This window comes from Leptosomus discolor, chromosome 9 (assembly GCF_034619465.1).
Source record: "Leptosomus discolor isolate bLepDis1 chromosome 9, bLepDis1.hap2, whole genome shotgun sequence".
Classification (NCBI taxonomy): domain Eukaryota; kingdom Metazoa; phylum Chordata; class Aves; order Leptosomiformes; family Leptosomidae; genus Leptosomus; species Leptosomus discolor.
The window spans coordinates 25,002,120-25,026,885 of NC_141399.1; the positions used below are offsets into that span (position 1 = coordinate 25,002,120).

Genomic DNA, 24,766 nt, shown 5'->3' on the forward strand with positions numbered 1-24,766 from the left:
AGCTGGACGCAGTGTTGGGATGTGCCTCAGGGGGTGCAGGAGGGTGTGGGGAGGGGAAGGAAGGGAAGGGGCAGTGAACAGAATAAATCTCTGAAAGCAGTTGAGTATGTGTATAAGGATGATGTAAGTAACCCACCATCTACATTTCTGTGGATTTCACAGGTTTTTTGGAAGATCTGGGATGTGGAATGCCAGTCCTTGCTCTTGGTGAGAGCACTGTGATAGCAGCGTGTTTGACTAGTGCCTAGTTTTAATTTTATTATTATTACAAAAGCATCAAACAATCCCAAAGGAAAGCAGAGGTCAGCAAGATAGGCACTGTACAAATACTTATTAAAAACAGTCTTTGCTCACAGTGCACACAAAGAATGCTTGAAAATGAAAGAAGAGAAAAAGAAAAAAAAAGGAAAGTGTTGCCAAGGTTTCACAGCGGGAACAGAACTGGAGCAGGGACTCCTGGCCAGTGGTCATCCTACCCAGCTCCTGTGATGGGGTGGCCTCCCTCTCCAGCTCCAGCTATTGAGCTGGTAGTATCATTTCGGGGGGGGGGGGGGGGGGGGGGGGGGGAACAACAAAAAACCAGAAGAGTAAATGGGAGCTGTTGTTTTCCCACTCCCCAAAGTAAATAAATGAAGTACATGTATTCTTGATGCACGCAACTCCTTACTGGCACACGGGAGAGGCAGGGAAATTCTTGTGGGAATCCCTTGCTAAAACACTGGCAGAACATCACTGGTGCTACAGAAAGCAAACCCGTACATTAGTCATGCTCCAACGCAAACAGAATATGCAATGCCACAGGCAAAAATAAAAAAAAGTAAAGGAGCACACAGAGAATAGACACTGTGTAAGGAAGTTGGTACCATAATAGCATTTCATGCAAGAAGTAGTAAAAAGAACACAGTATTCTACCATACAGGTTCATTTGCACTGAGCAGTAAGCAAAGAAATCATTCCCTTAAAAGGTTTAAATAAGCGCTTCCAAGCAAAACTTCAAGTCTTTCAAAGAACTCGCTTCCTCTTCATGCTACGCTGAAGTAGGGTTGTTCCACTGCTGCCATTACAAGGTTTAACGTTTTAAAAGTCTTGTCCTCCACAAGTAGAAAAGCATTTGGTTTACTTTCACAACTCTATTAAAAATTGCTTTTAAAGGTATCCGTTGGCACATGGAAAGAGGCAAGGGGGCTCATATACAGATTTATATCAAAGTAATATTACACAGAACAGAAACTGTATTTTTATAAGGATCTGTATGCAAATACAGGATGCTTTAAACAGACCAATTCTCATCCATATGCCAAAATACAGCCTTCTTAGCTAAAGAAATGGAAAAGTTTAATAGAATTCATTTAATTGAATTAACAGCTATTTTTCATGAGTAAAGGCGACACAACTCTGCAATAGGAGAGTCTTCTCCTCTGCACTGGTTACCGGCTCAGCACAAGCATCTCTCACTGAGGCAGGCAGAACATTACACTGCTTTACTCTCATTAAATACCCCACTGGACCAATAGAGGTCTGCTTTCTCTTACAATGTTCTCAAATGTATTCAGAAACAACAAAAATGCTGTTGGACAAATTACTCTGTGGAAATTTGCACAGTAATAAAGAGAACATGATTGTATCAGCAATTTTAGTATGGACTACTATTCTACTTCTGATTTAAGAAAAAAGCTTTTGCATTCGAATCTTTATTCTGCAGCTTTTACAATTATCTGTACATGTGCATGCTTTCATGCAAAACAAAGCAAAGGCCTCTTTTTTTTAATTTTCCCCTTAATTTTATCCTTCGCTGTAAAGAGAAATGTTACAATTCACTCAATTACTCATTTTTCTACCAGACTTAAGAGGTACAAATGACCTAGTTTCCTTGGCAGGAACCAGCAGCAGTGCACTTGCCTGGCATGGCAAATCAGTGCATCTTGCTATGCCAAGGGAAAGTTAAAACTGCATTGACACAAATTTAAAAAAAAAAAAAAAATCTGGGCATTTCTACCAATTTCTGTATTTCATCGATCAAAAATCAGTGCCTGTACAAAGATCTGTAAAATTACTATCAGCTCAAGCCTGTAGTTTCTACGGGCTTCATCTTAGATTCTGGAATGTGTTCAATCATAATTAACTAGCTTAATGGTAATCTTATTATACAAAAGTCTTTAAAAAAAAATCCCAAAGCACTTAATGAAGTAACATTTCTATTGACATGGAATAATATCTCAATTACAGAAATTCAATCACACACCCAACCCCACCCCACCACCACCACCCCCCCATTGAGATTTAGCTGGTTTGGCTTAACGGAACCAGACAAAGAAATGCAAATCAATGGACAGAATTCTTTGACTTTTGCCAGCTGCTATTTTTCAGCATCCTTATGGGGCACCAAGCACGGCTAGTTGGAGGAGCACTGCTCCATGGCCAGAGCCCGACCTGAGATGCTTTGGACACAGAACAAGCTCCATATTTGCGGGAGAGGGATTTACTTTTGTTCTCTTATTCTTTAAATAGCCATGAAACTACATCCTGGCTTGAGGAATAAAGTTACCAGGCCCTCTTGTCTTGCACTAACTTGTCTATTTTATGGCACCCAGGGCTTCTATTTTGAATGTTGTTCTTTTAAGCACAGTCTCTTGCAGGGGCTTAAATGTCTGGCACAAGACAGTCAAAAGAGTTCTTTGTTCTAGCTTGCTACCAAGAGGTTTGGATTTGGACTGGTTATCGTTTGTTTCGTCCATACTAATGACATGCTTTAGACTAACATTTGGCAACGCATTCTTGGCTCAAGAAACCCATTTTCTCAAGGAAATATCTTCCCATATTGCTAAATGAATAAGAAAAACGAGGATCTCTGTATGGTAAAGGTGGAAAACTATAGTAGCGGTTACAAAACAAAACAAAATGCAACTTCAATTTGTTGTATTACAGGAAAGAAAATAGGGCACGAGTGAAGCAAGGAAAGGCAAAACACCACATTCAAGAAACACCCAGGTTTCCTGCAGTGAGAAACTGTGTGTGCTACAGAGTCAAACAAATTACCCATGCCCTTGGGTTTTTTCCAACACTACTAAACCAGAGCTTCACCGAACCACCTTCTGATTGTTGCCCCACTGTATTCTTCTCCAACCTCTAAAATGCAATTTTCCACACAAGTAAGCTCAAGTTCCTATTAAGCTAAATATTTTGTTGCCTTTGGAATTTTACAGCCTTCTGCTTGTCTTCAGGATCTGTTCAGGTCCTCTTTAATCAAAAAGAAAATCAAGTTTCATTCGCTATCTTTTGTCCCCTTCAGCAGTACACCTTGAGAAGATTCTGGATCAGGGTTTTTTTTAATGAAAGAAGTTACTTTGATTTTAAGAAGGACAAGGGACTTTCTCAACGTTTGCAGCAAGCCTCATACAGTGGACAGGGCACCAGGATTGCCGTTACTGATCCCACAAACACATCGCAATCCAGCTCCTCCACAGCCCCACAAACACCCAGTAACTGCATCTCAGGCAGCAATAATCCGCCATAATTTATTAAGTTGAGCTTCAACAGATGTTTCATCAGTGCTGAGGTTTATCGTCAATAAATTTGTCATGCTCACTTAGCTTTGCTTCTAATTAGGGATGCATAAACTCCCATTGCTTAATTTCAAACCTCCTCTGAACACACAGTTTAAAAGTTTGAATTGTCTGAGAATTACTGCTTTACATTTTCAGCATAATTCTTTCATGAAGTTTTGAGACAAAACTGAAAGAAAGAGTAACAAAAGAGTTGACCATAATCATTACAAGAAAAGAAGAAAAAAAAAAAGTGAAAGTGAAAACTGAAGGATTTTGACAACAGACGGAAAGCGAAGAGGGAGGGCAGCAGGGAACATGACAAATGCATACTATGTCCTGCAAACTATTTCATCCAGCTTAACTTTTGTGTGATCAGATGTGAAACTACTCTATTTTAATATACTGCCCAGGTATGAGGGGCAGAGGAAGTGAAAGAAGAGAGGTGAGGATGTGGTTTTAGTCTGTGCATAGGATAAAAGACAAAGGGAAACTCGGATTTCAATTACAAAGGGTACCAATTATTGAATTTTATTTTGCCAACCCTCCAAACACAAACTTAAATGTTGCTCCTGACATTTAAGAGCTTTCCAGTCTGTGTTTAGGGCTGTCCACCTCTCATCTAAATGGAGGTACCCTGGCAGTCAGGTCTTGTAGCATCTCACCCAGACAGACCACAGAGCTTTACAAGTGACCTGTCCTTAACTGATTTCCAAATTGGTCCCAGACTGACCCTTTGACTGAATTAGACAACATTTGAACTTCTGCCTGGGCCAAAACCGACATGTATCACCTGAAAAACGTAGAATTGCAGACTTGCAAAAGTCAGCTTAAATCCTGCAACCATAAATAAAATATTGTTCATTTATGTTGAACACTACAAACTTGTACCTTAGCAAAAGGAATTGCTAGGCTGACAGACAATGCTGGTACCTATGCACACCTTCCTTCAGCTCCAGCAGCTCTTAATCCAGCCCTGAGAAGCAGCTCTCGAGAAAGACACCCACCCTGCCACTCCAGTCTGCTCTCAGGAGGTGCCTGCAGCTCCATGTGTCCAGTCTTTCCCTCTCCTTTTTTTTTCCCCTACAATCATTTATAAAGAAACCTATCACTAGGCCAGGCTGCCCAGAGAACCTGTGGCTGCCCCCTCCCTGGCAGTGTTCAAGGCCAGGCTGGATGGGGCTGGGAGCAACCTGGTCTAGTGGAAGGTGTCCCTGTCCATGGCAGGGGGTTGGAACTGGATGATCTTTAAGTTCCCTTCCAATCCAAACCTATGTGATTCTATGAGAACATCCATGAGTAATTCTCCAAGCTTTCTGTGTATTCTTTACAAATAAAGGAGGGGGGGGGGGGGAAGGCAGTGGAAACCTACAGGGTGGTGGGCCATGTAGCAAAAATCTCCAGCTCCTTAAAATTAGCAGTCATGAACAGAAAAGCAACCCAATCTTTCCAACTGCAGACTGAACAAAATTTCTGAGCAAGGGTCCACTAATGAAAATGACCCATGCTCAATTTTCCCAAGATTAATCTTAGGACAGATTTCAAACACAGGTGGACTTGCCAATACATATACCGCAATGTCACTAACTGATCACGAATTTTATCAGGGGAACTTGAGTCATTCTATCAAGAACATGCGTAAATCCATGAGCTACACACACACATACCTATAACAGCTGCAAGACTTATGCTAAGCAGATGATTCCCAGGTTTTCAGCAAGAAATATCATTCCCCTTCACTCCTCCTGTTCTGCAGACTTTTTGCCATTTACTAGCTGTCCAGAGAGAGCAGTAGGTTATATTGTACTAATATAAACAAGGTAGACTAGGTTTATCAGATGACCTGAGGGTTTTTTTTTTAACTCATTTTTACTAAAAAATAAAACAGACAAAAATACTGGCACTGAATTTGAGATTTCAAAATTTCCTCATAAGCCCCTAAGTTCTTCAGACTTTACGCTACTCATCAGAAAAGGTAATTTCCAAGAGCAAAATACAGCACCGAGTGCTCAGGACTGTGAGGACACTCCATGGTTTGCAATCTCCCAGCTCCAGCGACAAAGCCAGCAGCTGGAGGCGCACCTCAGGTGCCCCTGCCTGGCAGGTCCACCGAGACCCTCATGGGTGCTGCCACCACCCCCTTGCCTGCACCATGGATGCTGAGTATGTTTAAGTGCAAAGTGTTTTGGAGGAACTACATCAGGTGCCATGATTTGGCATTTTCCAGCCAGGCAAAAAAAAAAAAAAAAAAAAAAAATCCATCAGGAAATGCCCGAGTTTCACTTCAGTAAACCCAGTACCACACATGTACAAAAGTATTGCTGAGACAAATATCGCACAACGGCGAAGCTGTGCTGTCCATGGCTTCAGGGTCTGTCTCAAAGTGACTGAGCCCCACTTCACTCCTCACTTGCCAGCCTTCTGGTGCTCACCCTAAGTTTGGTACCTGATGGTGTGAGTCCAGGCTGACAAAAAGCATCATGCAGAACCCTTTACAACATATTATTTTATTGACTTGAGGAAAGAAATATTGCTACAGCAAAATTTTCTGGCTCATTTGTCTATGCTGTCTTCTATACACACAAAAACAGACGCAGGAGATGTATGCTACTGTCCTGGGTTACAGTGTAAAATGTGCCAAAAGAAAAAAAAAAGTATTCTATTACCATCTTCAGGAGCTGTTGAGACCAGGTGGGGCGGTGCTCCCTGCCTCCCCCCTCTGGACTATCTTCTGTTACTGGGCACAACAATGCCTTATCGCCTGACCCATCGATAACTCGCTCCTGGACTATCTCCTGTTAATGGCCCATCAAGGAACTGCCTCACGACTCCCCATCCCATTGTGAGATGCTCCGCCCGGGGGGAAGGAGCCAAGCAGTCCATGCTAAATAAAAACTGAGATTTCGAACACCCTAGCAGCCTTCTTCCACTGGATTCCCAGAGGAGTTTTTCCCCCCACCGGAGTTGCAGAGGACAAGAGCTACCTACCTACCACTGGACCTTCGGAGGAAGACCAGACCCTTTTACCTGATCGCTGCTTCAACAGAACTACATCCATCGCTTCAGGAGAACTGCAGCCACCATCTTATCGGACTGCTACTGCCACCCTAACAGGGTGTCAGGTTGTATTTCTGACTCTGTCAGTGTAAACCCGTGGGTTGTTGATTTGTTTTGTTTTGTTTTTTTTCCCCTGCCTTGTGTTATATATATATATATATATATATATATATATATATATATATATATATATATATATAAAAGTAAAGAACTGTTATTCCTATCCCCCATATCTTTGCCTGAAGGCCCATTAATTTCAAAATTATAATAATTTGGAGGGAAGGGGGTTGCATTTTCCATTTCAAGGGAGGCTCCTGCCTTCCTCCGCAGACACCTATCTTTCAAACCAAGACAGCTACCACCAGATCTTAATCCTCTGGTTCATCATGTCGTTGCTGCACAGTGAGTTCAGCTCTGCATTGGTACAAAACAGAACAACCTTCCCTTCGTTTTACATCACAGCTTGGCTAGCATGGACAGGTATGTGTTTATTTCCAAAATGTTTTTGAAATGTCCTGAATTTTACTCTTTTTCTAAATTAACAAAGGAATACAGAATTTTTAATGCAAGACAACTCATCTTTTCATCTTTAAGCATCAAGTGTCATCTGGTGGATTGACACAGAACTGCACTGAAAGTAACCTTAGAGTGTATTTTACTAGGGAAGGAAAAATAAACAAACTAAGCAGAGACAACATTTACCTATGACCTCAGAGATGCAAATAATAGAAGTACAGACCTCTATCAGGGGCAGGTGTTTAGAAGAGGATCAGTCATAAGACTCTCATAACACATCTAGGCATTGATGGACTTACCTCACTGAAATTCAGGAAACTCAAGTTATTTATGACTTACTGTCTGATAGCTACTAAAAAGCATTCAGAAAGCTACTGAAAAGCTGTATGTCTCCAGCAAAGACATAAAAAAAACCTTAATCAAATCACTTTTTTTTTTTAAAATACAATCTGAGATCCATAAGTAACTACCTGAATCTGGAACTGGAACTTTAAAGGAAAACAGTCACCTTTGGTGATGTCAAACTGTTTTCCTTCATGGGGGGAAATAAATAAATAAATAAATAAACAAACAGATGCCTTAATCAAGGCCAACAAGCATGCTGCAATGCTTTAAATAAAAGAGCGAATACTTAACTAGAAACGAAACTTCCTATTTCTTTCTGTGCCTTTTCAACACACATTCTGGTTTTATCTCTCTCTAAACCATGATTAACTACCTCTGACATCATGATTTTAAAAAATATATATCTCCGTTTTTATCACGGAAGAGAAGTAAGAGACTGAGCAAAGAAGAGAAGAGAGACTACAACAAAATCCTAATGAAGCTACAGAGGAAAAAATAAATTTAAAAAAATTTAAAAAGAGAAAAAAAAGCTTTTGCTGGGATCACCACCAAAAGATTAACTTCTACCAGTTTTAATGCTTCAACTCTAAAAGTAACTCCTGCCCCAATGAATGTATTAATTTAAAGACATTGATTTTGAAATACATTATTTAACAAACTTGGTAAGAAAACCATGGGACAGCACCTTTCGGAAGCACTCAAGTTTTTAGAAAGAAGAAGAGTGTTAGTGAAGTTACAAGATAGAAAAATCAGCAGTATCTTCCAGGCCTTTCAAAAAATTTCATCACTTGCTGTGGAAGATTATGGCTATCAATGGCACTAAAGTGATTTTTAACTATCTGAAACCACTGCAAAATCTGATGGCTGCAGAAGCCAATCCAGCCTTCACAACGTGGTCTGTCTGTCAAGGTCTACAGAAGTTAGACTCCACCAAGTTCAAGTATTAATCCAAAGCCCACTTGATGAGCAAAGTACACCTTTTGGAAACAAAATCAATCTACTCTCTGACACTCACTTCCTGTGTGGGATCAAAAGTTTGGACAGCGAATACTGGCCAAGACTCAATTCTAACCTTAGAGCATGGCCCCGCCAAGCCAGCTGTCCAGCTCCACTGTGCAGGGTTTCAGCAGGGCTGACGACAGATGCGTCACCAACTCCACTTTTGTTCTGATCAGAATGCTCCTTTGAAGCCAGCCTCTCAACTTGCCTCACCCTACTGTGTTTCGGTTTGTACCTCAGCACAGCCTCAGACCATATGACCTGGACTCCCTTCAGAGGAAATGACATTAGAAGAGGCACTCAATGAGTGCATCTATCACACAACAGCAGCTAACAGGCATTCGGTCTGCAGTGCCTACCTAGAGCTGATCTAATGTAAAAGCCCTTCAAACTCACACAGGGCAGATGTAGAGTCCTCAGGACCAGTTTCCTTCCATAGATCTGACCTCCATAGGCTGAATTTATTGCTGAGGTAGACATAGCCAATGTAAGCTATTTTTCCTTCCTTTGATATTTCTAATCTGTAAGTAAATGTTTTACCTAAGCAAAACCTACTGCTAAACACTGAAAACTAAGAATACATCCTAATAGGGACAATACCTACTGGAACTGCTTTCCACTCCTGAACCAGGAACAAAAACACTCCCAGAATTGTTTGTATGCCTGCCCTACCAGCCAAATCCACTCTTTCCCCAAACCTGACACAAGAGAGACGCCAACCACTGCAGTATTTTTTTTAAATGAAGTCCAGGCTATTCAGGACGAGGCAAGAGCAAGCTTCTTAGCAGGGATTTCTAACAGGCAGCACCCACTGGAAAAACGTTTGTTAGGGACTGCTCACCTCTGTATCCCAAGTCACAGCCGCCATTGATAGATGCTGATGCCATGGATAGAGAGCTGATCCATTTGGCTGCAAGGGACGCTATGTGTTTGCACACTCTAACTCAAGCTGAAACCTTAAAGGTTATCCAAAACACCAACAGACTCAGTTCTTTGTGAATGAGCTGCCTTGCTGGTAACAAGCTAGCCTAGATCACTCAAGCTTTTGGGCAGCCTTAAAGGTGAACCTCCCAAGTCCAGCAGGGTTTTCCAGTCCAAGTAACCTAATCCTCTTTTTCAGACTCCAAATAAAGTCCTCAACTGCCCCAGATGAGGTAATGAAGAGTCAAAAAGCTTCAATAGATCAGAGGAAACAAAGCCAATCCTCTTCTTGACTTTCTCGATGGCTATCAGAAGTCCAGCTGTGCTGACAAAGACCAAAAAGCTTACCTCAAGGCTCAATTCAAAGGTAGATGATTCAAAGATTAAAGTGCAAGTACTGTATACTAACATCTAAAGGTTCAGCTGTTTAAATTATACAGTGTAATTCAGTACTTGAAACAGGACAAGTTTCTGATTCTGCTGATCAAAAACTGTCAAGCAACTAAGTGAAAACGAGGTCTGCCTAACTGCAGAAAAAGCTGAAACAAGTCACTCAAGCAAGACATTACCTCCCTGTAACCTCCTAATTCCACACCCAGTTGATTTGAGTGAAATCTAAAAACACTTACGGTAACTAAGGAGGTTAAAATATTTATTAAAAAAAAAAAAAGAGTAATAATAACCAGTATACTGCCCCATGCATACACTCCTGGTGCTCTAAGGTGATGACATGGTCTTGCTATTAGTCCTAGGAGCATAAAAAGCTCCTAACCCTGCACATATGAGAAGAGGAGCCCTCCTCCACGAACTGCTGTGCAGTCACAGTGCCAGAATCAAGTTGTGTTACGGCTCAAGGCACCAGAAAGTCTTAACACAGTGCCAAGTAAAGCCGCTTCAATGCGGTGTCTTCACATCCCACTAGGGATTGCAAACCCTATGTTTACGGGCATGGAAAGAAGCTGAGAGATTTATGAGAATTAGCACGGCTATATCTAGAGTTTCCCTCAACACCCACTTTTTCTGTGGTCTTCTGAGGACTCAATTAAATGCCAGTTTATTCAATACAAACAGACATAACTCCACCACGGCACCAGCTTCCAGCTGAAGAAATCTTCTCCTGACATACATCTTACGGATTCCTTAAATACACATCTTTCTAGTGTTGCCTTTATTGTTGGTGCCAAGTATGCTGTCTGCCAGCACAGTAGTAACTCAGGCTTGCAGTGTGAGGAGAGGGAAGCATTCCTAACAATATTAATAATTAGGAGTTTCCTGCAATACCAGCAGAGCACTGGTGAACAGCTGCAGAAATGCAGAAAATGCTTTTCTTGTCTTAGCCATTATAAGCTGCCAAGACAATCTCTGCTACCACTGTGACTCCCTGCAAGACACCCAAATGGCTGCAGACAAGTCAACAGTTTAAAGTATTCCCCACTGAATGAGATCACTGCAAAGCTCCGTTGCTTGACAAAACCCAAATCCCCCCCCAGCATCTTTCTTTTACCACTGCCCTCCTAAGTACATGTAACCCCCCTGATCATAAAATGTCTTATATTCACAAGAATGACAGACACCTTTGCTGCAATTTTTCCTCACCTCCCAAGTTCAAAGAAATCCAGTCTTTCTAGATGTACTCATGTTCTTCATAAGCAGAACCACAAATGGAGCCTCTTCCACTAATTTCCATTGTAATGACCTCACACCCATCTGACAAAGAAGAAAATGAAGGGGGGGGGGGGGGGGGAGTTTCGTTCCTACTTTTATTTTCCCATTGGAACAGAGGGGTGTAGCAAACAGTAAAAATTTGTCCCTGTCATTTCCTGCTCTTATTGACCAAAGTCCATCATGCCACCTAAATGATAAAACCTGTATCAAGCCTGTAATTAGAGAGTGGAAAAGATAGTAGAAAAACAACTTATAATAGCCTGGTTTTTTTCCTAATGATACTGATATGTTGAAGAAAACCCTCAACTGCCAAGCACCCTAGATCTTAAACTCTGACACTGCTTTGCAATCTGTATCCTCAAACACTTTTTAAAATAATCTAAGGATTACCCAACATTTGAACAGAAAGGAGAGAAAATACATGCCACAACTTGCAGGGAACTCTAAGTTTGGTTCACATCTCTGAGCATACTTAGGACCTAAACCTGAGCAAAATAAATACCACTTTTCTTATAAAGTTGCAATGATTGCAAGGGAATATACTGAATCCCCATGAACTCAGAAGAATCTTTTTTTCCCCTGACAAGACACTGCTAAATATTTTATCTTCTGCTGTACTGGATCTGTTTAGTATTGTAGGCTGCCTACAGCACTAAAAATCGAGTATCAGTGCTTGTTTTTGAAATGTCATCCCAAAACCCATGAAACTAAACATGACTGTACAGAAAGTAGAAAGCATTTCACTGTTCATAATAACCCTGCCTACATTATGGAAGACTGTCGTGTGCCCTAGCTTACAAACACTGCAAGCCCACTTTTAATAGCCTATTTTTAAAAGCCCACTTTAGCCAACCTAAATTTAGAAGATAACGTTCCTTTTCTAGTGGCAAATCATCCAAGGATCTGGCAACATATAATGCAAACTAAAGCTGAGCTCATATTGCCAAGGATCTGCTGTTTGCCTAAACTGGGATGGAGGTATTTCATTATGCACACAACAGATGATCTTATTTTCGAAGGCCTTCTTAAAAACACACGTACACGCCAAACCCCACACCCCCAAGACACTACTTGTAACAAAGATTTTGCTATCTTCCAGCCAGCAGACACTCAGCTACCCTGCTGGATCTCAGCCTAGTTTACACGTTCAGCCCCAAAGAACCAGGTCCTAAGAACCTACAAGTTGGCTTAGCAGAAGAGAGCTTTATCTTGCTCCCTCCTCTGTTAATCCCTTTAAGTGTGACCTCCACTCAATATCTGGCCGCAGAAGTGTCAGGGGTAAAAATGTAAAATTCCTCTGGGTCATGTCTTTTAGCACCAAAGTTGCTGAAAAACTAAAAAGCAGAGCACTCTGCATACTCTGCTTCTAAGTGAAATAAATGACAGTCTTCTCTTTTGCATCATTATGCCACACTGGAAAATAAGCATTTTGATTTTCAGGTCTGCCACAGGCCTTTCCAGCAAGGAGACACCACGGCAGTCACGATCATCAACTTAAAAAAAACCATAAACCACCACCAGATTTTCAAGTCTTAAAAAAAATAAAAAAAACAAAATCGAAGTTACAGAATCAAGTTATATTTGAACTGCTCCCCTTTTATAAGTGTGCTCCCTTTGAAAATCCTAACCAACAATTTAAAAAGAAAAACTTCAATTATATTTCACAAAAAAATATATTAAGGCCTTCAGTGCAGATGATAATTTTGCAGTACTTTTTTAGAAACTAAGGCACATGACACTTAGACATCTTTAATGCCTTTGAAAAGACAGATCAATATGAGATATTGATTTACTAATCAAATGGCTATTAGATGAAGCCTTATCTTCTTTTCCCCACTACATGGTGAAATAAAAACAGATGTTTCAGTGCAAATCACCTCCACAGCACAGTGCCTGAGGGCCTCCCCATAGGATGCACATTTCTAGGGAATGAAAACGATGATCGACTTCGTTATTTATCACATCACCACACCCAGAATTCTGCAAGTTACACTCAGAGTCTACAAGCTCAAAAGTCTGATTTAATACAAAAGACCTTTTTTCCATTGCAAGATAGAGGAACATAAATCGGGAGGGGGGGGGGGGAATGGGGGGAATGGGGAAACAGCAGCAAAATTACTCAGTTACCAAAATTGCAGCACACGCCCTATCTAAACCTCAAGGTTTTGGATTTAAACCTTTAAAGCCTTGTATCAGAAGGCTGAAAGTACAAATGTGCATTTCTGCAACCTGACCGCCAGAAGGACCTGAAGATCAATGCTAAGTTAGCCTATGCCTGTAGCAACTCAATTTTTACTAATTTTTATTACAGACTGTCAGTCAAGCAGATGCCACAACAGACACACATCTTGGAAAGAGATGTCAGGAATATCCTGAAGGTACCAAGGAACTGTAAGATGTCAGAAGAGGTGGCAGACCCAGGACAACAAGAAACAGAAAAAGCAAGTGGGAGGCTGATGCTGAGCCTCACTGGTAGCACACAAAGGTTCCTCAGTCATCATGGAGTAGGATGAACAGGTAACCAGGACTCAACAGGAGTTTGAGGTCCATCCAAATAAGGTGATGGAATAAATCAGGAAACAGCTGACAGGATAATCTAATGTGTTTGGCAGATTTGGAATATACTCTTAGCAGCTGACGCCTGTGTGGCTGGGAGACCCAAGCAATGTAGGTGCAAACCAGATGTAGTGGAAATCACAGAATGGTAGAAGTTGGAAGGGAGATCATCTAGTTCAACCCCCTCCTAAAGCAGGTTCACCTACAGCAGGTCACACAGGACAGCATCCAGGTGGGTTTTGAGTATCTCCAGGGAAGGAGACTTCACAGCCTCCCCGGACAGCCTGTTCCAGTGCTCTGCTAGCCTCAGTGTAAAGAAGCTTTTCCTCACGTTCAGGTGGAACTTCCTGTGCTCCAGTTTGTGCCTGTTGCCCCTTGTCCTGTCACTGGGCACCACTGAAAAGAGCCTGGCCTCATCCTCTTAACAGCCACCCTTTAGATATTTATGAGTGTTGACAAGGTCCCCTCTCAGTCTTCTCTTCTCCAGGCTAAAGAGCCACAAGTCTCTCAGCCTTTCCTCATAGGGGAGATGCTCCAGCCCCCTCACCATCTTTGTGGCCCTCCACTGGACTCTCTCCAGTAGTTCCCTGTCTCTCTTGAACTGGGGGGCCCAGAACTGAACACAGCACTCCAGTTGAGGCCTCACCAGGGCAGAGCAGAGGGGGAGGAGAACCTCCCTCAACCTGCTGGCCACACTCTTCTTGACGCACCCTAAGCAAGTTTAAAACCCGTGCTCTCAAGGTTTAAGATCTTCAAGAGCATTTCACCAAGCCATTTCCAAATTACAGGCACCACCTATGCCTCCTGGGTTTCTGACCTTCCATCGAACAGAAAACAAAACATCACCCCATGGAGGCTCTGCTGCTATAGATAATCGTTCAGCAAGATCCTGATCAATTTTCAACAGTGATTTTGTTTGAAACCTAATTCAATAAGGAGGGAGGTGAGAAAAGGGAGTGTCAAAATGGTGCACACTGTGCTGCAGTTGGAGGCAACTTACCTGCATGTTTCTTACTGCTTTGGGAGAGTCACCTTAAATTCAAAATGCAACATTTTGCCTGTGCACACAGCAGACGGGCTGCACATCCCCCACCTCCCCAAGTTTATTGTCAAAATACAATGTTTTAACACTTCAAACATACAAGTGAAACAGTGACAACAGTCTGTATGTATTTTCTCAACAACTAGAAATGAAGTTTTTATTTTTATAATATGTACTAACAACCTGAAATCTATTACCAGCCATAAGAAAATTTCTGTCTCTGTGGAGGCCATGAGTTCTGAGAGTTTATGAACACTCCTGCTTTAAGACACAATCCAATTTTTAAACAATTGGGCAGGGGGGGAAGAAAAAATATAAAACCACCTCTTGGTGCCAGCTATTTTATAACCATTTGCTACAACATTTTTCATGGCTGAAGAAGCAGCTGCGGCCAGAGGCAGAGCTTGAATCCTGGACTAGTCGGATGATTAACACAATAGTTCCTTTACCCTCAAAATTCGCTTCCATGGTTTCTTTGTCCTAACAAGAGGATGTTTTTTAAATTTTTTTTAATTACCTTTTTTAAAAAAAAATAAAATAACTTTTGGGACTTGCACAGTCCGGGAAATAAAAAAATTAGACTATCCTTTCAAGGGAATAAGAAAAGCATCCGTTCTGCATTCCAAGTGAAGCAACTTTTTTGACTGCACAACCACCAAAATCAAGCAGCTGGAACTCAGACCAACAACCCAATTACAACAACCCCAGACAGTATGGATGAGTCAGACTTTTTTTATTATTACTTTTTTATTTCACTATTTTGAGAAATCTTACTCTCCCCTAGCTTTGCATACTTGCACTTTCACTAGTAAACTAGCAATGGCAAGGCAAGACATGTATTTGCTGAAGTTGAAAAAATTGTTTAAGAAATTAATTTCTCAACTGCATAATAATTAGGGGGGGGATTGTTCCCTCCAACTTTGATATGTGGCTCTGCATTTTTACAGCCAAGAAACAGGCTGTAAGAATTTCAATAGCAATTAGTGAAACAGATCCAGGAGGGCTCAGCAGGCAGCACTGTTTATTCCTCCATGGGAAACTTCACTCCAAGGGAAGGACTCCCGCAGCCGGTGGGAGTGATGCACCGAGGTGGCACACCTGGCTCCAACAGGAAATTGGAACAGCTGAGATTTTCCTCCAGGCAAAATTAATCCACCCCCAATTCTGGGCTTTGCAGATATTTAAAAAATGGGGAAAAAGGGCGGGGGGAGGAATGTAAATAGGAAAACCATATATGCTACTTCAATGCAAACTGTAACCGTTCCAACATGTAGCTATGTATTGTTACAGCCTGGGGGCTAGACCTTTAATTGTAGATTCAACCACAGCTCCAATAGAACCGCGTCAACCAACAGTACAAATTTAGCTGCAGGGGCACAATCCCTTTTTCTCTCAAATTTAAGAGGGAATACAATATACAGTTTGCACTGGCTTACACATTCAGCTCTCCTACGCATGCTCCCAGCAGCTTGCTGGCAGCAGCACCGCAGCTGCAGAATTTAGCCCAAGGGCCACACCACTACCGCAGGGCTCCAAACACAGCCTCAAGCCGTGCTTGAGAGATGAGCCGGGGAGAGGAAGCCACATCGGTGTTTAGCATCTCCTGAGAGCTGTCACGAGAAACCTGCCTATTTCTCCCACAAAGGGTGTGAGAATTGCATTTGCTGCCATCCTCTTTCTTTCCCAGAAGTGTTGCAGCCAGCACAGGACACGTTGTTGGATGACAAGGGTAAAATCTACAAAACAAAAACACAGGAGACTGAGATCTGGTGGGATTTTAGTCCATTGGTTTTGTGGGAGATCACTCCCTCCTTTGCCTTACTCATTCAGTTCTCTGTTGTTCTGCACCCTGGAGAACTTTCTTTTATTTCTGCAGTGTCCACAGGTTAATTTCAAAGTGTTTTGTAGAGGTTTCCTCTTTTACAAATTTCAGATTTCTTAACTAATTTTGACTTTAAAACTCTCTTTCTTCAAAATCTCTTCCTACCCCCCTTTCAAGGTTTTTTGCATTGTACTCACCACTTTTTCCTTCTTTTCCATCTCAGTCTTCCCTTTTACTACTCCTCTCACCTAATTTTTTACACAAACATTTTTATTCAGCATTTGAAGATGTGGGTGAAACTCAGTTCCCAAGGACGCATCAGATGCATAGGGTCAGCAGCAGGAAATACGGTATCTCTGCAAATCTCAAACAGCAATGTTTGTGGAGAGACAGCCAAAACACAGTGAAGAAGTGACTCCTACCAAACATAGTAAAACCATATTTGGAGGCTTCTTCAGGCTTTCTTTCCCTGCTCCTTCCCCAGCCCCAACGTTTGGTACAGTAACTTTCACCCTGTTCCAACTTCAAGGCCCAAAATGATTGCTGAAGTAGCAAGAATCTCATGAATGTAAATATTTGCTCAGGGTTAAGTTACCAAGAGAGAATTTCTGCTCAGAGCCTGCAAGCTCAAAAAGAAAGAATAAAAAGAGGCCAAGAGTTTAAGAAAACTAGAGCCCAGTGTTAAATTCCTTCATTATAGTCAGACACCTGCCTGCTTTTCAGAACTCTAAAATAAACAGGAGAAACCTCTGACATCCAAGCGATATTTAGATGTCTCCCTGCCTCCCAAAAAATATTGGGACTACAGGGCTCTTCGGACTTGTAGATATCAGATTCTTTGATATGAAGGCTGGTAGCCTCGAAAAGTCTCCATCCAAATTGCCCCAGTGATGTGTACAGCTGTGTATGTTGCATGCATACAGCATACCCAAGCACTCTGTCCAAAGGATAGAGGCTGGACTTCCAATAACAGGCTGACAGCTAACAGAGTCCAAAGCATCAAGTGTTTTAGCCCTTCACATTAATTAACCAGCTCAATGAGTAACATAAATTAACCATAGAGGTAACTACACTTAAAGGAGTGGCTCTGTATACTTCAGCAACAGAACACTGAAAACACTTGGAGACAGAAAAATGGCAAATAGAATGCAAAAATAATTCATTCAGCAGTCCAGCATAAAAATTCTCTCCTTGAACCTTCATTAAGCAAAAGAATTTCTAAGCAGCAGCATCAAATCAATCTCTGAAGACATTCAAGAATTACCTTTCAAAAGGCGATGCTTCAACATTTTAAAATATAATTTCAGTAATACAATTATTCACGGCCATACTGAAATTCACAAGGACCTACGATGTTAGCAGCTCCTTGCCTCTCACAGCAGTTGCCAGTGATCTGCTCTTCCCTCTCTGTTAACGCCTCAAAGATTCTGTCATCCCAACAGATGCCTTTTCCTACTACTAACAACAGATTTGAAGACCATGAATTGCACATCACTCCGTTTGCTGCCTGATGACAGCTTCTTACCCAATGTCAGCAGCTTGCTTCAGAACAGCAATCAATACATCCAACACATTTACATGTACCGTAGAAACCTGGGCAATTTAAAAACTTGAAATGTTTATCCTTGCTTTTAGTAACACTGAGCTCTCTAGAAAGTCACCAGCATTTAAGCAAGACAAAAAAGTTGATAATGCTTGACATACTCCAAGAAAAAAAAGCTCCTTCGCCAGGCTATTCCTGCCCAACGCAAGTACAGAATGGGACCCAGGAAGGTCCACCTGCCCAGCCTCTCAGGGATGCCATGTGACAGTAAGCCCAGACTTCCCAGTCCCACCACCAACACATATTACATCATTCAGGCAGTACCAAGTGTCTTAACAGAGAAGAAAAATCCAATTTTAGCACTTCTGCAACTTTTTTATGCTGACAGTTGACTGTCAAAGAGTCATGGGTTTTGAGAGTTCTTAACCAAAACACTAACCATACCAAAGGGCAGAGAAGAAAGACAGAGAGAGAAAAACATCTTGACGATATCTGAAGCATTATTGACATAGCCCGGCTCTGAGGTAGGAACCTCGACCCTCTGTTAATGGAGCATCTGGAGGTGACAAGTTGAGGAAATCACCTCTCTGAGTCCCTCAAGGACCCTGCAGGGAATCCTGCATGAGACAACTGAGGTTATATCATGTAAGCAACCTCCTCTCCCCAGCCTTCCTGTCCAATTGTTCACCCAGCCCTCCCACTGCAGTTAAATCACTGGCTTTCTCTCCCACACCAGAGTCTTAAGCCTGGCCAAATAATATGAGAGAAAACAAGGAAGTGGGTAATACCAATAAACTCCAAAATACAATTGCATTTCACAGAAAAACAAAAATAGCAACAAAAGCCAGTTATGCCACAAGGGAAAGCAGGGAGAACAGCATTTTGAGAGGTAGCGGTCAGGGACCAGGGAGGCAATGTGCTTTACATAATGCCATTTAAACTCAGTAACTTTGCCCTGAGAAGCCAGGTCACAACTCCACACCCTGGGTATTTCTCACAGCAGTACATGGTGACTGCTGCCAGAAAAAGCAATGGCCACACCAATGAAGGAATGGAGACGAACAACAGGCTGTCACTCCATTTAGCACTGCAGGAGAGGACATCATGCATCAGCATTTCCTCTCTGCGCTTGCTGGTATCGCATTCGCCCAGTATCAAGGTAAAGCAAGCACACAGCACCAGAAACTCCTAACAACAGCCAATACAAAGAGAGCAAAAAGCCACAAACTGAGAAATAAAATTCAAAGATCCATAAAATTTTAAGACATTGAAAAGTGCAAAATGCAAATATAGTTACACTAAACCTCATTTACAGGAGATGGCTGGGGAATGAGAGCAGGGAGAGTAGAGGGAGGAGCAAAAAGTTTCACTGGAAGCACTTTCCAGTGTACCTCCACTATTGTTCCACCAACAAAGGCCTTCTCAAATTTCACTACTCATATCCTCCAAACCAGCCAGAGTTTCATGCCGTGACTGACTGCCTTCCAATTACCGTTGATCCAGAGAATGCAACACTGAGCTGCAATCATCTATTCCAAATTGCACATGGATTTTCATGGTGGAGGTCCTGTACTCAGGGCAACCGGGCTCAGTGCTCAGTGAGGAGTTCAAACAGGTTGGCAAAAGACAAGAAAACAAGAGACTTGAGAGCTGGTGGTGGATATGCAGTGTGGCTCGAGAGCTGCCACATCACAGAAAGAACTAGCTGAGGAGTTCAATGATACTCCCTCATAATTTCTCTCTCCTCTCTCTCACTTGTACCTTAGCCCACCTTATCTCAGGCTATCTCAAATCCTTTGTTTCCACATCGGAAAAAGACATCAAGTTATTTTTTGTACTTAAAAGGAACTTTCAACTAGTTCAGAGTATTTGCAACAGGTGACATATTTTGCAAATGGTATCAATATTCATCATGCAAGAACCATAAACCAAGGTTTCTCAAGTGAAACATTCATGTTCGCATTAAAATTTAATAATGCTGACAAAAATGAATACCACAGTAGTTATTACTACTTTTAATCTGTCCCACTATTTACTGCACTCAGACAAGCTAACATCTACATAATCACTAGCTCCAATCTCTAACACGATATCTGTATCCAGCCCTGGGAGCTAGAATTATTTATTACTTATGTTTTACCAGCCACCTCTTTTAAAACAGTTTCAAATTCTCTGAGTTTTCAGTATTCAGTAAATGAAAAACATTGTAAATGTTTGCAAAACAGCTTGAAGAAGAAAATGAATCTTACTCAAAAGCATTTTACAGGTTTACAGCTTTAGCAGAAACCAGCGTACAGTCAGAGAGGAAACAAAGCATTAATCACATCATAGTCGCATTTACACTCTCTGCCCTTTCAATCCCCATATAGACCACTCTGTCACACTCTCTAACCAAAGCAGGACCATTCGCACCAATGTTTCTGATGTCCGATAACCTTAAAAAGATCCCTAAACCAAAAAAAGGTACAAACAATTCAAAAAAACTCATACATTCATTGTTATTGAGCTGGGTTGGTAGTAACAGCCGAGCTTCAGTCAGGAACATTCAGTGTCTGTTGAGCTGGACGCTTTACAGACACATGGGGAGACAAAGCTGTTCCAAAAGTCATTTTTCATTGAAAACCAGTGGAAAACACATGGATTTTAGATAGCGTTTCAGAGGGCAGCAGTCCCCAAATCACCCCATCTCACACAGCTTGTTCCGAGAACAAGGCTTCCTCAAAACTAAACACATAGCAACCTGATTAGGGAGCTCCAAGTATAAAACCCTTGGGATGCCTTGAAACACCCACCCACAAAGCCTGTCTTGAAAACACTGCAATGCAAACAATGCACAAACAAAAAACCATCTTGGATTCTGACTTCCCAAGTCTTTCCCTCCACCATGGTGTCCTAGGGTTTCGACAACCTGCTTCCACTGCTACTGACCTAAGAGATGGTCTTCCTTCTTCTGGACCACACTATGAAAGCTCATCTCACACAAAACAACACGAGGACCATCACCACTCTATTTTGATTCAACCATTTTTATTGGTTTGAACATAATACCCTCTCTTGCATCTCTGAGACACTTCAAGACCAAAGAAGCTTTGAAGTCTCAATTTCTTTGCACACTATGACTGCCATCAATGTTTGGAGTTTGGGGGACATTCACAAGAACTCTGTGGGTCAGTACTTCCCATGGCGTTACCACACCACACTGGATTTCCTAAAGGAAAGGACAACCTGACTTTCTTCCCCATCTCTGTGGGAGATACCTGATAGGGCTTGCATCTGTACATTTGGAAAGAGACAGAGCTCCTCTGGGAAGAACGAGTCCTGGCTTCGTTTTCAGCAAGAGTTTTAGACACATTTAAAAGCAAAGACCTGCACCAAAGGGGACTGGACAACAGCAATTCCAGCTCCATTCAAGAATGACTTGAGCCAGGATGACGCAAGCGGGGCATTTTTCATCAAAGTCACAAGATCAAGCAAGCTTAGCCTCTACAGGCTTCTGTTAGATCACCACACTCTAGGTGCCGTAACTCTGAAAGCAGAAATAACCAACTCACTGAAGACAACCACAGTCAACAAAAGTACATATTCACACATACAGTGGGATATCTAAAGCACCTATCTACCAGCATCTAACACGAGAGCCTCGGCTCCTTCTCTAACCAGTGGAGAGACAGGCTGCTAACACAGGTATTCCAGCTCCTGCAAGCTCCAATCCACATGGGAGGACCTGTCTCCAAACAATGTGCTGAAGATTGGTTCCCAAGTTCAGGAGGTGCCAGAAGTCAGATTGTCTGAATATGCCTGGATCCAGGGCAGATATGGAACCTGAGCAGGTCTGCAACTCACCATAACTTTCTTGGGTTGATCCAGCCTTTACCTACCCAAGAAGCAGGGCAGAGAACTTCCATCTTTTAAAAATAAGGATTTTTTTTCTTCAAAAGAAGGCATTCCTTTAAACTCAGTTTCATTTTTATAATTTTTCTCTAGCTTTACTACAGTAAGGAGACATACAATATAAAGAACTGGGTCATAAACCAGCTAAATCAGGAACAAAACCAGCTTGCTTATTTCAGGGTATGATTTTATAAACACAGGTCTGCTAGTTTGAGTATGAAGTGTGTAACTAAAATATCTTAATAGCATTACGAAAACCAGCTTCCTGTTAAAAATAAACTTCTTATAAAGAATGCAGGAATACTTTTAGCAATGTTTTTGTCACCATCAATAGCCCATTTACATTCTGCATATGTCTCATCGTGGACAACAAAACCAACTGTGGTCATTAACAACTGCCAATAGTCTCTTCCACTTTTGGTGCTGCTGCCTATCAGGCACTGCAAGAAGTGGTTAGTTCCAGACTCTTTTAAATCGTAGAGCCATTTTCCTTTGTGTTAAAATTCCCTAAAGCTTGCAAGGTAACTAAGAGCATATCCCGTTAACATAGCTTAACCACTCTTAATATTTGAAATGGAAAATGTGACTTAGGTACTGAAGTTTAAAAAACAGCTACGATGTATGCAGCCAATTTTCTAAACATGAATCTCGTAAGGTTTTGGGGGCGCTTTTTTTCTTTTTTTTTTTTTTTTGTCTGCATGAGACCGCAGGGCTTATAGGAGACAGCCAGCTAAACGCAACAGACCATTATGGCTCAGAGGTTTCCAATTTGCCACTAGAAATTGTTTACATTATAAGTACTAACAGCTCCAAAACGTATTTAAAAAGGAGACAGTGGAGAAAAACTCAGCATTTCATACGTGCCTAAGCATGGAGTGGCAGGGAATAAATTTGATCTATGCAGTTAATAATAGTCTTACCAAAGTAAGTGTCTAACAGAACTGGTTTTATGTGGCTTTAGGAGAACTAAAAATATATTTACACAGCTTAGTACTGCATCTACTCAAACATGCAATCCCCGAGCCTTGTCAGCCGCGCAGGGACGTGGATCTCCCGGGTGCCCGCAGACACCCCCCCAAGTTCGCCAGGGAAGCGCCGCAGCGCAACTCCCGCACCAGCGCTTCACCTCCGCGAAGATGGAAGACGAGGGCAGGGGCGTCTGCCAGCTCCAGCTGCAGAGCTCAGGCCTAATGAGGGCTGGTTTGGAGCCCATCGACAATTGGGTTTGCCTTAGAAACGCGCCATCCCGCTCATGGAGAGAGGGACACACCAAAAAAAAAAAAAAAAAAAAAAAGGAAGAGTTAAGCGTCGCCCCGGATCCGTTCAGGCTGCTCGGCTCCAGGGGCCGGGCCCGCGCCCCGCGCCGCACCCCGACCCCAGGGGCGCCGTCGCCCGCCTCTCCAGGCGCTGCGGCGGCTCCCCGCGGAGGAGCGGGCAGAGGAGGGCCCTGGCGCCGGGCAGCGCCGCCGGGACCGCGCCCGCCGAGCGGCGAGGGGACGGGGCGGGCGGAGGGACGCAGCGCCCGGGCAGGCCGCGCTGCCCCTCCGGCCCTCGCACACCTGGAGCGGGGACGGCCCAGGGACCGGCCGCCGTTCGCACCCGCTGGAGAGATCCCGCGGACCTCACCCCGTCGGGATCCCCGCCCGCCCGGGCTCCCCGCGGCCCCTGGCCACCCCGGCCTCTGCTGAGGAGAAAACTTGGCGGGCGAGCGCGGAGCTCGCACGAAACCTCTCCCCGGGCGGGCAGCAGAGCCCGGCGCGGCCCGGGGAGCGCAGCCTTACCCTCCGGCTCCATCTGCTCCCGCCGCCGCGCGCCGGCGCTCCCCGAGCTGCTACGAGGTGGGCCGGGCGGCGCGCCGGGCTGAGCAGTTACAAAGGCGGCCGCCGAACGAGGGGGGTGGGTTTCCTCTCCCTCCGACTGCAGCTGCATCGCGCCATGAGGCGCCGTGAGCGGGACAAGGCGCCCCCAAAGGTGGCGGAGGCGGGAGGTGCCTCCCGTCGCCGCTCGGTCCCGCGCCGCCCGCCCTGGCCCAGCCCAGGCGGCCAGGGGGACCCGCCAGCATGGACCGCGCCGGCTGCCGGGCGACCAGGTGCTGCTCCCGGCACGGGGGCGGCGGCGGGGGAGGAGAGCACCAGCCCGGCCTAGCGCTTCGTTACGGCCAGGAGGCGGGAGCTCCGCTGCAGGCCGCGGTGGCGGGCAGGGGAAGACCCCTCCGCCTCCTTCCCGCCCGACCCGCCGAGCGACTCCGGGGAAAGTAACGTCCACCGCTTGCGTGGCCCCTAGGGACACTGCTTGCGAGGGGCTCCCGCGGAGCCGCAGCAGTCCCGCTCCCCTCACGCAAACCGGGTGGGCTCCGCTGGAGGCCCAGGCCCTGGCCGCAGCCGGCCAGGAGGAAGGGGCACGCAGGCCCTTCGGGATGCCCGTGCACACCACAGAGAGGGTTGTCCCGGGCTCTGTGCCGTTGGGCAAGAAATAGGCGGCGTCTTCGGGGCAAAGCCCAAAATTACATCAGAAGCAACAGAAAGGGAGGCTTCCAGGGTCTTCGGGTTCTCACACCAGCTGTTGTATTCAGAGCCAAAAGCTCCTGGGCACAGCTGCTGGGGGGCAGATGGAAGGCACGTGGCAAGGCCCCGCTGAGACTCGGGTGCCGGGGCCACGGGTGGCTCCCAAGGCTAGCGTCCTGTCCTTTACAGGCATGTCAGAGAGCTGTTCAGGTACCGGCCCCGTTGTTTGGTCCCCCTCAACCAGCCTTTTCCCAGAAACCCAACCCAAGCCACATGGTCTTTCAGGGCTTCTTGAAAAGTCCAGGAGGTGCCCCCCCTGGCTCCCCACCCTGTGCTTTGGACAGGGAGCAGAACTTGCCGGGA

General features: G+C 43.8%; 1 protein-coding gene across 1 annotated transcript in view; it reads right to left on the reverse strand.

Annotated features, from left to right (window-relative positions):
• Window positions 1–23,828, reverse strand: part of FGD3 (FYVE, RhoGEF and PH domain containing 3) — a 111,537-nt gene extending 87,709 nt beyond the window's left edge. Inside the window, exon 1 of the mRNA XM_086470412.1 lies at window positions 23,681–23,828. Coding sequence (XP_086326538.1) covers window positions 23,681–23,828 — 148 coding nt within the window. The remainder of the gene's footprint in view (window positions 1–23,680) is intronic.
• Window positions 23,829–24,766: the final 938 nt, after the last annotated feature.